Source organism: Panthera onca, chromosome E3, assembly GCF_046562875.1.
Source record: "Panthera onca isolate mPanOnc1 chromosome E3, mPanOnc1 haplotype 2, whole genome shotgun sequence".
NCBI lineage: Eukaryota > Metazoa > Chordata > Mammalia > Carnivora > Felidae > Panthera > Panthera onca.
This window is the reverse complement of record NC_138354.1, coordinates 24,704,147-24,721,561: the sequence shown is the minus strand read 5'-3', so window position 1 is coordinate 24,721,561 and position 17,415 is coordinate 24,704,147. Positions and strand designations below refer to the sequence as shown.

At 40.2% G+C, this 17,415-nt stretch overlaps 1 protein-coding gene and 1 long non-coding RNA gene across 2 annotated transcripts in view; one reads left to right on the top strand and one right to left on the bottom strand.

The window, feature by feature from the left end:
* Window positions 1-1,509: 1,509 nt before the first annotated feature.
* On the bottom strand, window positions 1,510-9,632 carry LOC132689193 (uncharacterized). Its single transcript, XR_009614898.3, has 4 exons — window positions 9,470-9,632; window positions 9,125-9,366; window positions 2,534-2,731; window positions 1,510-1,758 (listed from the first exon to the last, which is right to left on the bottom strand). It is a non-coding gene; the product is annotated as an uncharacterized LOC132689193 (long non-coding RNA).
* A 3,633-nt stretch (window positions 9,633-13,265) lies between these two features.
* UQCRC2 (ubiquinol-cytochrome c reductase core protein 2) overlaps window positions 13,266-17,415 on the top strand; it is a 30,590-nt gene continuing 26,440 nt past the window's right edge. The window contains exons 1-4 of the mRNA XM_060648747.3: window positions 13,266-13,398; window positions 16,325-16,408; window positions 16,506-16,655; window positions 17,038-17,102. Of these exons, the coding sequence (XP_060504730.1) occupies window positions 13,366-13,398; window positions 16,325-16,408; window positions 16,506-16,655; window positions 17,038-17,102 (332 nt within the window). The 5' untranslated portion in view covers window positions 13,266-13,365. The remainder of the gene's footprint in view (window positions 13,399-16,324; window positions 16,409-16,505; window positions 16,656-17,037; window positions 17,103-17,415) is intronic.

The window sequence follows — 17,415 nt, the reverse complement described above, 5'->3', positions numbered from 1 at the left end:
TGTGTGTTAGATATTTTTCTACTCTTCGAGATGGGGAAGCTATTTTTTTAAGTTATATTCTTGTTACCTGTGTATGGAATAATACGTGTATGAAAGAGTGATATAAAAATAGGAGTATGGCATTTCTGATATTTGACCCCAGTGAACATGTTGTTGGGTATTCTACATTTCTTCTCTTTAGTCTTTACCAGTGGTGAATTGCCCCTTCAAATAGAAGAATGGCAGTGGTGTGTGAGAAGATTACACTTCTTCTTTGGGAGAATTTTGCTTTAAAAGTAAATATATTCAGGGGTGCCTGTCTGGCTCAATTAACATCCAACTCTTGATTTCAGTCAGTTCAACATCCAACTCTTGATTTTGGCTCAGGTCATGATCTCACGGTTTGTGGGATCAAGTTCTGCTTAGGGCTCTGCACTGACAGCATGGAGCCTGCTTGGAATTCTCTCTCTCTCTCTCTCTCTCTCTCTCTCTCTCTCTCTTTCTCAATAAATAAGTAAACTTAAAGCAAAAGTGAGTATACTCATCTGAAAAAATAAGCAGCAGGGCAGGGAACCTAATACCTGATGAGTACCTATGTTACGGTAACTGATACTCTCTATTCCAGGATCATAGATTCAAAATGAGCATTTGGATCATCAAAAATCAATCACATACTAGAGTTAGAGAGTTATTAGTATTTTCCTTAAGAAGGTGGGTGATTGGCATATATATTTTTAAGTCCAGAAACCCACATTGGTTAAAGGTCAGAAAAGGAAGACCACCACTAATAAGAGGAAGTCAAGGCAAACATTCGATCAGATGTGACAGGTTTCAGGAAGACACAAATACTGAATGATGCAATATTCACATAGACACAAATACTGATAATTAAAACCAAAAAGAAGTCTGATGAGACAGGATCCAGCTTTCACAGAAATTGGACTAGTTGGGAAAAATGGGCTGGAGAATGGATACAACATACCAACCCCAAAAAGTTTGATAATTAAGTCTTTTGCCAAAATAGTTTCTAAATTCTTCCCCATTGGTCAGCAGAAAGCATCTTAGGGGGAATAGCTAATTGGAGTGTGGAGTGACTAAATAAGAAAGAGACAGAAGATACTGATACTTTTTAGTACATGGAGCACTGGGTATTAAGGAGTGAGAGAGGAAGGAATAAAACCTTGATGTGACATTAAACACTATGTTCTTGTGTCTTTCGTTTTGTTTCAGAAGCAACAATGGATTCTTCTAATCATGGAATTCATACTCGAACAGCTGTTTACTGTCATTCTCTTGGTATTTTGAAATTCTCGTTCTATAAAGCATATAGATGTTCTCACAATTGCAAGTCAGTCCCTCCAGAGTCCACCTTCTTACTTCCTTAATACCAGTATCCAAAGAAACTGGGAATTGGTTTATATCCTTTCCAACAATGAAGTAGTAAAAAATCTTACTAAAATGCCACAATAGATTTTATTAAATAGTATTAAAAGTAAGAAATTATTAACAGTTACATTCTATATGGCAATTAGTTTAAGTAATTTCCAGTGTAATTTACACTTGGCCCTCATAATTTTAAGCAACCCAAGAGGAAATTAGTTACCGCATGAGTAAAAAAATTATGAATTAGGATATGACCCATAAAATGAGGAATTTTAATTAAATTATTGGTACAGATCCTTACTTAGATTTTACATCTTCTTGTCTATGGTAGTGGGGCCAACAGTGGATGAGCTTAACTGTAGACTGCAGTTGAAATTCTCCAAGTGAAAGTTGACTCTACAAGTGAGGAATTTTACAGAGAATCAGGAAACTGAAGTTTTGCCATCCTTGGCAGGCTTAACAAATTTGTCTCTATAAAGTTGTCTGATATGTCTCATTCCCTCAGATAGAGCATCAGATATTATTGCCTTTATGTTGAAAGCTTACTGCTTAGATTTTCTCCCTTCATAGTTCATGGCTTTACTTCAGAGGAAATTTTTTTTTAATACGTTAAATATTATAAGGATTTTGATTGTGTAATGGCCGCTGTTATATTTGACCAGGACTTTGAACATAGCAATGATTCGTTGCCACTTCAGGTGAGGGAACTTAATTTAAAATGTTCCCAAGGTTATAATAAGAATTTAATTATCAGATCTGGAATTGCTCATTGGAATTTAACTGCTTCATGAATCAACATACTTACTCTCACAGTATCTCTGCCAAGACCAGAATTGACAAGTTTGGTGTGATTTAGTTACGAGCCCACATGATTTTCGGTAGGTTAGGTCAGAGAACCAATATTTTTTCTGAGGAGGGACTGCTTTGAATCTGCCTGAAATTTTGTGATTGCTGGGTTAAATGAGTGAACATGGCACCAAAGTTATAGCAGGGGGATCATCTGTGAATTTCATGAAACTCCAGACAAGTGGTTGGAAGATGTGACATTAACAGCTGTCTAGATCAGCTATTGAAAAATGTTCAACGCTCCTAAGCAGTTACTGCCAACTTATTAAGGAGGATGAGTTTGGTACTTCATCTGCCTAAATGGAGGTCTAGCAGAAATAGCTACCTTCTCAAGATTCCAACGTCCTTATTCTTTTCTTCTCATAGTCTGGTTTACAATAATACATTCAGTGGCTTGAATTAATTTCATTCATTCCACATACTGGTTGAGTATCTGCTATGTTCCAGGAGACACAGTAGGTATTCAGGGATGAATGTCCTCATTCAGTGATGAACAAAACAAGCATATCTCACGGCTGTCATTCTAGTGAAGATAGAAGTGGATACACAAGCTATTATTACTAGTACCTTCTAGTAACTAATACTAGCAATTGTGATTACTAATTATTCTGTGTTAATAGTTAAGATAAGTGCTATGAACAGGGAGAAACCATTGTGCTGTGAGGAAGACTATCAAAAAATGACTCTGGAAAAGTGACATTTAAACTGAGAGGTAAAAGGTAAGAAGATACCAGCCAGCTAGCAGAGCTCAGGCTCAGGAGTACCTTCCAGCTGGAGAGAATAACACTTGTTCAGCCCCTGAGGCTGGAAAAAAAGATTGATGTGATTAGATCATCTGACATCTAGGGCTGAAGCAAAAGGAACATTGGAAAGGTGTGCAGAGGCATTTTAGGCCTTGATAAGAGTTTGGATTTTATTCCAAGTACAATCAAAAGTCATTAGAAGAGACTTACCAGAAGAGCATTTATTTTTTTAACACCAAGCATATAATACCTACAGCAAACATTTAATGGGAATTTGTTGTTAGTTGTGCCAAATTTAATTTGGTAGTCTCATGTTGGACTATCAGTTGGTCCTTACTAATATCTGAGAGGACGTTTAATACACTGGCAGGGATAAGAGCCAGATTTTGCAGAATTAAATAATAGATAAGGATAAAAATAAAAGAGTAAGTGTAGTCATTTTACTCTACTTAACTAGCTTTTAAAAAAAGGAATATGTCTTTTAAAAGCATTTTTATTGCCATCCTTATTCACTTTATATTTTCCTTTTTGTTTTAATTCACATTATATTTTCAAGTATGAACTACTTCCTCTAATGTAGTGCCCTGGGGTCACATACTTTCTGTTTGTGCTAGCCAATCTTACTTCATGTGTACTTAATGCTCTAGTCTGATTTTTTTCTTTGATGGTATAGATCCCTGGCTTTAAAGTGATGACAAAATATCCAGGTGGATTTAAGTGGCAAATATTAAAACTGTAAAGTTAAATTTCTCTTCTCTTAAACCTCCTAATTCTCTTGGTTATTTCTGTCTGTCCCACTAAAATATAAAGTCTTACTCATCTTTCCACATTATACATTATATAGTATACTGCTTCAAGCATGGTTGGTATACCATTAATGAATATTTTTTTAAGCAAAATTAATTTTTCTGCTACTGATACTTTTTCCAGGTTACTTTATGATGGCAAGATACACATATCATAAAATATACTGTCTTAACCATTTTAAGTGTACAATTCAGTAGTATCAATACATTCATAATGTGTGTACAATTCATACACTTGTAATGTGTATCACACATAACTATCCATCTCCAAACTATTTTCAACTTAGAAAATATTTATTTCAGGGCATCTGGGTGGCTCAGTTAGTTGAGCATCCGACTTCGGCTCAGGTCATGGTCTCACAGTTCGTGAGTTTGAGCCCCACATCAGGCTCTGTGCTGACAATGCAGAACCTGCTTGGGATTCTCTCTCTCTCTCTCTCTCTCTCTCTCTCTCTCTCTCCCTCTCTTTCTGCCCCTCCCGACTCTCTCTTTCTCTCTCTCAAAATACATAAACTTTAAAAATGTTTAAAAATATATTAATTTCCAATAGTTAACATTTGCTTAATAATTTCAATACAATTATATTTCTTTAAGTTGTTCTCTAAATTCTAATTTCAACACCCACTTGGGAATCATTCTCAACCCTCTTTGGCTGCTCTTGACCACTCTTGCTCTGTATCAGAGTAATATTTCTCTTTGATTAGCTCTAAAATCTTCTGGCAAACGAATACCCCATCTGTGCCTTCACTCTTTCACACTTAGGGTCACTCTCTTAGGCTGTTTCTCCACTTAAAGGGATCAAGTGTTTTTGTTTAAATATTTTAAAAATGGGGTACCTGGGGAGCTCAGTCAGTTAAACGTCCAACTCTTGATTTTGGCTCAGGTCATGATCTCATGGTTCATGGTTCGTGAGTTTGAGCTCTGCATTAGGTTCTGCACTGAAATTGTGGAGCCTGCTTGGGATTTTCTCTCTCTCTCTCTCTCTCTCTCTCTCTCTCTCTCCCTCTCCCTCTCCCTCTCTCTCTCCCTCTCCCTCTCTCTCTCTCTCTCTCTCTCTCTCTCCCCCTCTCTCCCTCTCCCTCTCTCTCTCTCTCCCAAAAATAAATGTTAAAAGTAAATAAATATTTTAAAAATACAACTAATCAAAAAATAATATTTAAATGAACATAAAGTGGTTTCTCACCTCATCCTTGTGAATCAAAAATATGAGTTCTGTGCATATTTTCAGTAAGAAGTTAATTCTGATTTTTTTTCAAGGATTGTTCCTTCTAGAATGCAAGGATCCCAGGGGTTTTTTTTTAACTTAGCTTTGACGTGCATATGGTAAAAACACTGTGCTAGAAAAGAATTGTGTTATCTTATCCTCATTGTGGTAAAAGAAAAAACACGTAACATAAATATACCATCTTAACCATTTCTAAGTGTAGAATTCAGTAGTGTTAAGTGTATTCATATTGTTGTGCAACCAATCTGCAGCCACCCTGGTGGCTCAAGTCGGTTGAGGGTCTGACTTCGGCTCAGGTCATGATCTCAGGGTTCATGAGGTCAAGCCTGCATCGGGGTGTGTGCTGACAGCTCAGAGCCTGGAGCCTGCTTCACATTCTGTGTCTCCCTCTCTCTCTGCCCCTCCCCCGCTCACGTTGTCTCTCTCTCTCTCTCTCAAAAATAAATAAGCATTGAAAAAAGTTCTTAAAAAGTGTTCCTTGGACATTAAATAATCACTTTTAAAGAAGCTCCCTAATGAGTTATCTTCTAAAGCAAGGACAGCGGTGTACAAATAGCCCTTCAGATGTATGGGAGACTTAACAGGACAAACACATGTTTTGAGCTTAGATCATTGAGCAACATCTCTATAATTTTTATCCCAGCTCATACAACAGGGAGAAAAAAAAGAAACCTCTGACTTCTGAGGGACAAATACATCAGCAAAGTCTCTATCATGTGGGACAGCATTTGGAAGTTTACTACAAGATAAAAACAAGGACATTGCTGGCTGCAGAGAGCACCAGTTACCAAATTCATTAAAACAGCAGATAATGGACCCCACTCCCAAAGATTCCAATTCAGTTAAAACCGCACTGGGACCAGGCCTCTGTGCTTCTCAAAGCACCTGGGGTGATTATGATGCAGATGATACGAATCACATGTTGAGAAATATTCCATGGTATGCATCAGGCTGTATCTAGGGATCTTATTAAACATGCAGGTGCCCTGGCCTTCTCAAACCCAACGAATAAGCATCTAGAGGAGTGGGACCAAGGCATCTTTTTAACAGGTTTTCTGGGAGATTGTGATGAACCATTGTCTTATTGTTAGTGTGACTGCCCACTTTTTAGTTGTAATTCACATATCCTATAATTCACTTCTTTTAAGTGTACTAATTAATGATTCTTAGTCAATTCAGCCATCACTACAATCCAGTTCTAGAACACTTTGCTGTTCTCATCACGCTAATAAGATCTCACTGATAAGATCCCTGTTCCCACCCCCAGTCCTAGGCAACCCCTAGGACTTTCTGTCTCTATAGATTTCTCTTCTCTGGACATTTCATATAAATATCTTGTATGCCAGATTTCTTTCATTTAGTATGGCTTTTTAAAATGTTTATCTATTTAATTTATTTAGAGAGAATGCATGAGCAGGGAAGGGGTAAAGAGGGAGGGACAGAAAGAATTCCAAGCAGGCTCCACACTACCAGCGTAGAGCTGGACACAGGGCTGGATCTCACAAACCGTGAGATCATGACCTGAGCTGAAATCAAGAGGCAGACGCTTAACCAACTGAGCCACCCAGACACCCCTCATTTAGTATGTTTTTGAGGTTTATACTAGTTTCTAATTGCTGCAAATTGCCACACACTTAGTGGCTTGAAACAGTGCAAATTATCTTGAAGTACTAGAGGCCAAAAGTCCAAAATGGGTCTTAGTGGGGCTAAAATCCAAGTATCAGCAAAGCTGTCCTTCTGGACACTCTGGGGGTGAAACCATTCCTTGTGTGTCCAGCTTGTAGAGGCCACCTGCATTCCTTGGTTCTTAGCACCACTCTCACTCTGACCTTTGCTTCCATTGCCGTGTTATAAATACCCATGTGATTGCATTGGGTCCACTATGATAAGCTCATCTCAAGATCCCTAAGTTAATCACATCTGTAAAATCACTTTTGCCATGTAATGTATTCAGATTCCAGAAACTAGTGTTCTACCTACACAAGGTTCATCCATATTGTATACATGTAGTATCAGTATTTTGTTATTTTTTTATTGCTCTAGTGTATGGACATACCCTGTATTTATTCATTCACCAGTTAAAGGATATTTGAATTGTTTTCACTTTTTGGCTATTATGACTAATGCTGCTGTGGACATTCACACACAAGTCTGTCTGTGGACATGTTTTCATTTGTCTTCAGTATATGTCTAAGAGTGAAATTGCTGGTCATATGGTCCCAGATTTATTTTGTCCTGGTTTACTTACTAATAGTTCTCCCTGGGGCAGCTGGGTGGCTCAGTCAGTAAGCATCTGATTCTTGATTTGGGCACAGTTCATGATCTCAGTCCGTGGGTTCAAGCCCTGTGTCGGGCTCTGTGCTGACAGTGCTGAGCCTGCTTGGGATTCTCTCTCTCCTGATCTCTCTGCCCCTCCCCTGCTCACGTGCTCACTCTCTCTCTCAAAATTATATAAACATGTATAGTTCTCCCTTTTACTCTCAAAATTATCTCAGTTTGTGTAGTAACCCTAATTATAGCAGCTTATAGACCAGAACGTATTGCAATCAATGTAGTCCTGCCTCCTGGCCCAGAATGTTTTACAGGTGGAAAGAGTAACATTAATTATAAACTTGATATAGAAACATAGGTAGTAACTCTAGTTCTTACCTCAGAGCTTTCTAAATGTGGAGATATTTTGAAACTAAATGAAAATCAAACAAACACAAAAACCAGAAATGTTGAAGGATGGAGGGCAGGAAAGGAAGAGAAAGTAACCAGGGGTCTAAGTTTGGTACTTGAATCCCCAGACATCTGTGAAATCTCCACATCAAGAGATAGAAGGACAGCAATGGGTAGGGAAGAACAGATAAATACAATTAAACAAGGAGAATCTGACAATCTAGGAATTCAGTAAAAGCAAAAGGATTGTAATTTCTGAGTTTAAAATGACCTCAAGGGGCGTGTGGGTGGCTCAGTCGATTGAGCGTCCAACTCTTGATTTCAGCTCAGATCATGATCCCAGGTCATGGGATCAAGCCCCACGAGCCCCACAGTGGGCTGTGCTGAGCATGGAGCCTGCTTGAGATTCTCTCTTTCTCTCCCTCTGCCCTTTTCCACTGTTTGTGCCCTCTCTCTCTTTAAAGTAAAAAATAATAATAAATTTTTTAAGTGACAGCAAGTTTTGTCTCCTTGTGTTTTGTGTGTAAACAGTAAAAATTTAAAGGCATATACTCCTGGAGCACCTGGGTAAGTCAGTCAGTTAAGCAACTGACTTTGGCTCAGGTCATGATCTCACAGTGCATGGGTTCAAGCCCCGCAGTGGGCTCTGTGCTGACAGCTCAGAGCCTGGAGCCTGCTTCAGATTCTGTGTCTCCCTCTCTCTCTGCCCCTCACCTGCTCACACTCTGTCTTTCTCTCTTTCAAAAATAAACATTAAAGGCATACACTCCTGCTATATGCTAATTACTACACAGGGGCAGAGAGGCTAAGCCAGCTGTTCCCAGACTTTATGACTAGGCACTAGATTCACCTGGGGGGCTTTTCTTTAAAATGAAGATTCCTTGGGGCCCCTGGATGGCTCAGTCGTTTAAGCGTCTGACTTCAGCTCAGGTCATGATCTCACACTTCGTGAGTTCGAGCCCCACATTGGGCTCTGTGCTGACAGCTCAGAGCCTGGAGCCAGCTTCAGATTCTGTGTCTCCCCCTCACTGCCCCTCCCCTGCTAATGCTCTGTCTCTGTCTCAAAAATAAATAAAAACATTTTTAAAAAATTTTTAAATGAAAACTCCTAGATTCCAAACCCTGTAGAGTCTGATTCAGTCAGAGTGGTGGAGAACCCAGGAATCTGCATTTTAACTAGTACTCCTCCTAATTCTGATACGTATTTGGCTCTGGGGCAAAAAATGGGCAGGCTTCCAGGGGATTCACAAGTTAAGGCTTGCAATTTTAACACCTAAGAAGTCATTTTTATTCTTGGGAATTAGTAGCAGGTAACAACATATCTTTAGTGATGTCACCACTCAAATAAGACTACCACTAAAGCCATACCGAAGAGATGACACATTCTCCTTTCCCAAATTACCAGTGTCAAGGCCTCCTTGCTAAAGTAGTTTTGGCTACCTGAGTCATAAAATAATTTCAAAGAAGATAGATCAGCCTACCTTGCTTGCAGAATTTCACGTTTTTTGATATCATGAGGTCGAAACTGGACATCATAAGAATACAGCACTGGCATCTAGGCTGACTCCAGAATATTATTTCTCAGTAAGGTGTGAATCCTGAGGTTCCTTCCTTCCTTGTCTTTGCAATCTTGTGACACAAGTGATCTCCCTTGGATTCTCCCTTTCACATCTGACATCAACCAAGAAGGCGCGTAGCAAACTTACGTGGATCCCACATACAACTAAGAGAAATGTGAAAAGCAGAGTTTTTAAGACAAAAGGGCTGTATGTTTCTGTTTAATAAAATGCATGGATCCAAGAGAAAGTGGGAGAATTAAACATTACCTAAAGCAGCTTTGACTTCAGATCTTGACCACTAAAGTGAGGTGTCAAAAATAACCATGCCCTTGGCCCCTGCTCAGGGATGATATACAAATTAGTGAAGCATTCCATATTTAAAAATTTTTTACATAACCATCCCCCTCCCCAATTATGATTGGTAGCTACCTTAAACATTTATGAGTCATAGTTCTCTCCATTAAGGAGCTTAAAATCAAAGAAAGGTAAAATGTTGATTCTGGTTGAAACTGGGCAATAGGTAAATGGGAGTTCATTGTGCTATCCCTTTAACTTCTATTTGTCTGAAAATGCCAATAATGTTTTTTCTTTAATCTAGTTAAGGAAAATGAAACATGAATAAACAACCAATTATCAATACAAGGCAGTAAAGTTCCCAGAAGGGAGAATAAACTCCAGGCTATAGTGCTATTTGCTTGGGTACGATTCAGGAACAGGGAAGGAAATGCCAACCATCAAAATTATGGACTAGGAGGAGCCACGATTAATGCCTCTGGCTCTAATATGGCAAGATGATGTTCCCAAGTACAAGATCCAACCACGTTCCTAGAGTCTATTTTGCCTCCCCATAGCCTCCTTCCTTATGATGTTCCTCCCCACCCACCCAACTCCAGCTCAAGGCAGGAAGTTGGGCTCCACGGGTCAGATTTGACTCCATATTAAGAAAACTAACAAAGCTTTCCAGCAATGTACTCCTCTGGTTTTCCATCTTCTTATTCCTTTCCTCTCCCAGGGCTTGCAGTGTCTCCTATGCAGAAACAATTTCAAGGACCTCATTTTCTTCTGCAGTAAAATTCGAGAGTTGTGGCAGAAATCTGACATGAGCTGGTAAGGCAACCTGGAGAAATTTCAAGGTCTTCTGTCACCGACACCCTTGTTTTTATGCTAGTCTGGGCCATGGGCATTATAAAAGAGGAAAAGAGGTTTTAAAAATACATTTAAAAAGTAATGAGTAAGGAGATGTAAGCAATCTGGAGCCTCATCTAGATAAAGAACACTCTTCTTCCCTCCCTTTTTTCTCCTTTATTTCTTATCCTCTTGGCCACCCGCTTTCTCTTTCTGTGTCTTCAATTCTCAACTCTTTTACTACTTCCCTCCATTTGGGGGGCTTACTCCTCCAAGCATTAATTATTCAAAAGGTATAGGGAGTGACAACACAAAATGAGAATTGGAGCTCAAGGATCCAGCCTCCCCCAGCACTATAATTATGTAATTAGCTATACAACTGGTTGGGAGCTGAAGAAAAGCATGAGGTGGAAAATGTACATTACCTACCAATACCACACATGTTAACAATGGCATCCCATCTCAGTTACACACACCCTTCCTCCCCTCATAAGCAACAGTCAATGAATTAGGTAGGACACCGATATGATGTGGAAGTGGTAGATCTGTCCACAAGATGGCAGTCCTACTTTGTAGTGTATAACAATAGGAAATTTGCGGTGGTACAAAATATGAATAAACTTAGAATTATGTTATTTATGTAGGTGATATCATGAATTATATTTCAATTCCTACCACATATTAACAATTTTTTGTTTGGGTCACAGTTAAATTTTGAGGTGTGGGTGATATTTATTACAAGGGAACATTGTAAATAGGTGTGTGTATGCGTGTGTGTGTGTGTGTGTGTGTGTATCCCACCTAACCTGAACTGTTGAATGAAATTCCAATGACTGGACTCTCAGGGGTGCAGCTAATTTGGGGGGTAATGCTTAAAAAGCACTGGAAATAGAGGTTTATATTCCATGTTAATGAATTTGAACTTTATCTTGAAAAACATGGGGAATCATTGAAAAATTTTAAGCAGGTGGGTGACTTGATCAGAGCAATGTTTCCCCAATTTCACTCATTGGTATAGCACCTTCATGATTTTTGCCATAACTATTACCAGTAGTTAATTTACTCAATGTTGTTTAAACCTACTTTTACTCTCTTATAATGTATTTAAAGAGGAAACTCATTACTAGTATTGCTTGCCATAATCAATTTCCAAAATAAATGTACAACTGTTGAAATGGAACAATATTCATTTATAAACTTAAAATTACCTCATGCACCACTATAGTGTTAAGTCTCCCACACTTTGGGTCACTCTCCTGTGTGGTATGGACTGAGTTAGGGGTGCCCCCTGAAAGCACAGAAATTGGGTTTGCATCAGATACTTTTTTTTCCATGTCCCCAAGTAAATTTTATTGCCACTGCACATAGAAGAAATTAGAATGTTTGACATAAATATTCCAAAAATAATTTTCCACTTTTTGAAAAATTTCAAATGTAAAGAAAAGCTGAGGGAATAGTACAATAGATGCCCATTTACCCTTGACTTAGATTAATTTTTTGAAAGTTAAAAATTTTTATTTATAAAGAAAATGATTGTATGCTAATTTGAACAGCTACATTGTACAAAAAAATGACTTGAAAATTCCCTTTTGATATCCTTAAAGAGCTGGATGCCAGTATATATGCTTTTCGCTCTCTTCGGACCTCTTAATGTTAAACTGGAGTTGAGCAGAAATATAACCTAGGTTCTCTCAAATCATTCTTGGGCTCCAGACAAGGAACTGGACCTCTGAACAAATAAACGGGTTACTAATAACTGTAACCAGGGAAAGACAAAGCTATGAGTGATGAAAGTTCCTTCCACATGGCATCCCTCCACTCCTGCATCAGATTCTTAATGATCAGGTGTCACCTGAAATCCTGTTAGACAGTTGTAGGCGTGAAGCCAGTTAGCTACAGACCAAAGAGTTAGACATAAGTTCGTCTATGCCTTGTAAATGTCTAAAGCACCACCAGCCCTTCTGAAATTTCAATGTGCAATTCTTGTAAAATGCAGATTCTGATTCAGTATGTAGATTCTGCATTTCTAACTCTAAATGGTGTTAATGTTGTTTTCCCCCAACCGTGCTACGATAGCACAGTACGAGACTGTAAGTTCCTGAAGGACAGGGGACCACGTCTCAATCTTTAGCATAGCCATGGAAGGTGACTTCATGAGTCATGAGTTAATACTCATTGAAGAGGGGTGAACTTTCTTCCCCTGGATAGTCACGGGACTCCTAGTATGCAGGTTTCAGCTCAGAAGTACCCCCAACACACAGCCCTGCTATTCAAAACATTTTAATTTTTCGCATACGAAAAGTGTAGTTAAATTTTTGTTTTCTACGTAGCCTCGGCCTAGAATATAAATTTCATGAAAGCAGGGACCTTAATTGTGAGGACTGCCTCGGTTTCAGGACTCAGCCCATTTGTAACCCCCGCCTGTTCTGGGAGTTAGAGCAGCAAGTTCATTGGACAAGACCTCTATTCTCAGAAAGCTAATGATCTAATGAGGACTTTACCAAGCAAGAGACAGTCACGTCCGGACTCGAAGCCCGTCTCTGCAAAAAAGCAAATAGATAACGGAAATCTCTCCGAAAGCGCCGGCCGAAAGAGAGCAGAAAAGCGCGCGAGCGCAAGAGCAAGGGTAAATCCAGAGGCCGCGGGTGGGATCCCGGGAAAGCGGGCTCTCTCATTGGACAATCCGGATCGGGAGAATCCAAAGTGCGGGGGGGGGGGGTGTGATGGGATGTCGTAGACGTAGAGCAGGATTACAGAGTGGATATCCGGGCCAGGACTAGAACCCAAAAAGTGGTAACATAAGTAATCTTCTGATTATTTACTTACAAAATTATGCGTCTGCCTATCCTGCGTCTTAGAGTAATTGGACTGGCCCAACCTCCTCCGGGGAGCAGTAGAGTGCTGTCCGCATAGAGAGTCCTCTTACGTAGAAAGCGTGGGAAAAGAGTGTCGCGGGGGAAGCTGGGAAACTCCGTCGTCGGCCACCATCTTGCTTTCCTTTAACCGGCTGTGACCGTGGTTTAGAGCAATCTTGAGCCATGAAGCTGCTAAGCAGAGCCGGGTCTTTTTCGGTGAGCACAGCCGGTGGGCTTGGGGAAAGGTTGGGGAGCAGTTTGTCAGCATGTCAGGTGATACGGGCCGGTGGTGCTTGGTTTGGAGTTTCGGGGCCTTGGGCTTCCGTCTGCCCTTCAGCCGAATTCTGCGGGCCAAGTGGGCTGCAAGCTGAGTGGGTCGCGCATTGGAGGCCCAGCTCGTGCTACGAGCAGAAGAGACCTAACGCCGGAAAACCTGAAAAGGAGAGGGAAAGAGCTTGAGAGTGGAGGTGAAGTGACTCCGTGGAGAGACCTCTGAAGGTCACTGCTGCACTTGGCGTGCGGGAGGAGACAGCGAGTCCTGGGGGGAAAGGAGGCCGGCGAGTACCTAGCCCTCCACCCTTACCTTGTCAGCCCCGGCCCCTGCTTCTTAGTGTATCGCGGAGCATCAGTTTCCCCAACGGTTAAGTTTAGCTTATGAGTAAAATGTTAAGGAAGAAATAAGCAAATTGCCGTACAGTGCTTATCACTGTGCCTGAAACTTATTACGGTGCCCCAGCAGTATAACGTTTCTTGATGTTAGAGAATTCTAGGAGGGGCTCAGGGTCAGCCCTCGGGAGCCGCTTAAGACTTCTCATTCAACCCAGACAAAACAGAGCCGTCACTTGGGGAAGACTCCTCAAATGTCAGCGTGCTATCACTGTGGAGTGGAGGTTATCATCAGGGGAAGTGAGGAACACTTTTAAAAATCTCAGGTGGGCGGGGCCCCTGGGTGGCTCAGTCGGTTAAGCACCGAGTTTGGCTCAGGTCATGGTCTCGGTCGGTCCGTGAGTTGGAGCCCGGCGTAGGGCTCTGTGCTGACAGCTCAGAGCCTGGAGCCTGCTTCAGATTCTGTGTCTCTCCATCTCTCGGTCCCTGCCCTGCTCATGCTCTGTGTCTCTCTGTCTCTCAATAAATAAACGTTATAAAAAAAAAAAAAAAAAACTGAGGCGGGCAAGGTTTGCTGCCAGGGAATACTTGGTAGTTTCTGCATACATTTTTGGTTATAATACCCTTTGGGGGAACGTACCTGGCATCTAGAGGCCAGAAGTGCTGCTAAATTCCTACAGTGCGCAAACACATTCCCCCACAACAAAAAATTAGCCCAAGATGCAGGTAGAATCTGGTTACTAGATAACCTAGTAACCTGCTAGAGAGTGGTGAAGAAGAACAGGGAATGGAGTTTCCCTGTGCCTAATGTTTAAATAGATATACTGTGGATATATAAAGGGCTGCCATTTAGACTACAATATCACCTAAATTACCCTTCCTGGCACACCTAGACAAACCAGTAATTAACAACTCTGAGAGCAGCCTAGTTAAACTAGCAAAACACCCCAAAATCTCCTCCATTCCATCCATCCCCACTTTCCAGTAGATGAAAGTACTCAAAGGTAACAGAACTGGAGAGGACTAATGTAAACAAATTGCAGTAAACTTGAAAACAATTAATGTTCCCAATTATATCACTTACTTTACAGAAGAATAAGTTTATACATACTTGGTTATTAACGTAATCTAGTAATTGCATGACAATTACGAGGATAATTCTTTGCAACTGATTTGAGTGGGACCAATTAAGGACGGTACATAATCATCAAAGCTGTTTCTTGAGGTAAAAGCACCTAAATCTCCCTTAACAGTGGAACTATAGATTATTCATACTTGAACAGCTATGAAAATCGAAAACCAAAATCACAAGTAGAATTAAACGTACCACACCCAGCAAACGAAATTGATAGTAAAACAAAGCTCATTGTAATTTATAATTAAAAAGTACTAATAACAAGTGAAAACTAGGAATCAACTTAGTACAGCACTGATGTTGAATATGTAACAGCCCTTCAGGATATCATAGAGGAGGGGCATTGCAGCCTCTGATGGGAGTCCTCAGGAAACTCCAGCAGTATGTGCATTTGGTTTTGGGATAACATCTCTGCTGATAACCTCAGGAACCTAAAGATGAATATTATAGCAGTGTATATCATTTGACAAAAAAAACAAAGTTATGCATTTTGGATCCATTATCCAGCATTTAAGAGGACCCTTTTACCTTTCCAGTGGCTGCATATAATAAACTGACAATCTGCTGTAGCTGAAGCTATTGTTAATTGCAGGATGGTCAAAATTTATATTAGGCGAAGAAATAAAACTCTTGGTTGTGTGGTCCTACAGTAGCACGCAAGACAGTGAAGATACTGTGGAAAATATCGGGGGCTTGGAGGAATTTTCCTTGGTATACTCTCTTTTTTAAAGGTTACTAAAATGATCATGGAGATGAAGTCACTTCCCTTGGGAAGTAGGCTAAAATGAGATTCTCTGAGCAGATAAGGAAAACAGTAATGCTGACATCAATAAAAGGGTATGGATGTGGCAGTCCCACACCTTTTCAAAAAAAATTCCAAAGCATTAGAGCCAGGAAGAACCACCTGAAGCTTTAATAGGATGGTTATAAGAAAAAAGATGGCTAAAAGGGAAAAGAAAATACAGTAGTTCTTTACATTTTAAAAAATGAGCATTGGGGTGCCTGGGTAGCTCATTCAGTTAAGCATCCAACTTCGGCTCCAGTCATCTCACAGCTAGTGGGTTCGAGCCCCGCATCAGGCTCTGTGCTGACAGTGCAGAGCCTGGAGCCTGCTTTGGATTCTGTGTCTCCCTCTATCTCTGCCCCTCCCCTGCTTATGCTCTGTTGCTCTCAAAAATAAATAAATGTGAAAAAAATTATTAAAAAAAAATGAGCACATAGGATTAGGTATTCCTTCAGGCTCTACACAAATAGAGATTTAAGAGACAGTAATACTAAGTTAATCAGCCAAATCCTCCCATGAAGTTATTTTATCACTGGACACCTGTTCCTTGGGCACACCAGAATATAGGACATTGTTCTTGAAAGAAATCTGGGTAACCTGTCTTTTTTTGTGTTTAGAGGTTTTATTCCCTGAAAGTTGCTCCCAAAGTGAAGACCACAGCTGCCCCTGCAGGAGTGCCTCCACTTCCTCAGGACCTTGAGGTTAGTCCCACTGAGTTGCTCACTGAAACCCATACATGCCTTACTGTCTTTGGTAATATGAAAACATTGATCACATCTTACTTTATTTTAAATACAGTTTACCAAGTTACCAAATGGCTTAGTGATTGCTTCTCTGGAAAACTATGCTCCTGCATCACGAATTGGTTTGTTCATTAAAGCAGGCAGTAGATATGAGGACTCCAACAACTTGGGAACCTCTCATTTGCTTCGTCTTGCATCCAGTTTGGTAAGCGTCTTTACTGCCTCACTTTGTTCAGAAATGCTATAGTATCATGGTCTTACAGAAAAGAAGTATAGTGGTAGCACCTGGGTGGCTCAGTTAATTAAGCATCCAACCCTTGATCTCAGCTCAGGTCTTCATCTCAGTTGTGAGTTCAAGCCCCACGTTGGGCTCTGTGCTAGGTGTGAAGCCTACTTAAAAAAATACATAAGTAAAACAAACAGAAAAGAAAAGAAACACTATAGTGTACTTTTGGCAAATTTTAAAAGGATCTGCTATTTAGGTAAAGTTCTTTTTGAGTCTAATGACAACCAGACATTAGATTGTGATACAGTGTGATGTTTGGCAGTAAAAAATTACTAAATACGGTTGTTGTTTCTTTTTCCAGACTACAAAAGGAGCTTCATCTTTCAAGATAACCCGTGGAATTGAAGCAGTTGGTGGTAAATTAAGGTATGTTAAAAATAAGTAATAAGAGGGGCGCCTGGTGGCTTGGTCAGTTAAGCGTCCAACTTTGGCTCAGGTCATGATCTCACGGTCCATGAGTTTGAGCCCCGCGTCAGGCTTTATGCTGACAGCTCAGAGCCTGGAGCCTGTTTCAGATTCTGTGTCTCCCTCTCTCTCTGCCCCTCCCCTGTTCATGCTCTGTCCGTCTCTGTCTCAAAAATAAATAAACGTTAAAAAATTTTTTTTAAATAAGTAATAAGAAACGATGAGAACACCAGAAAATACTCAACTGTAAGAGAACTTTTCTATCTTATCAAGG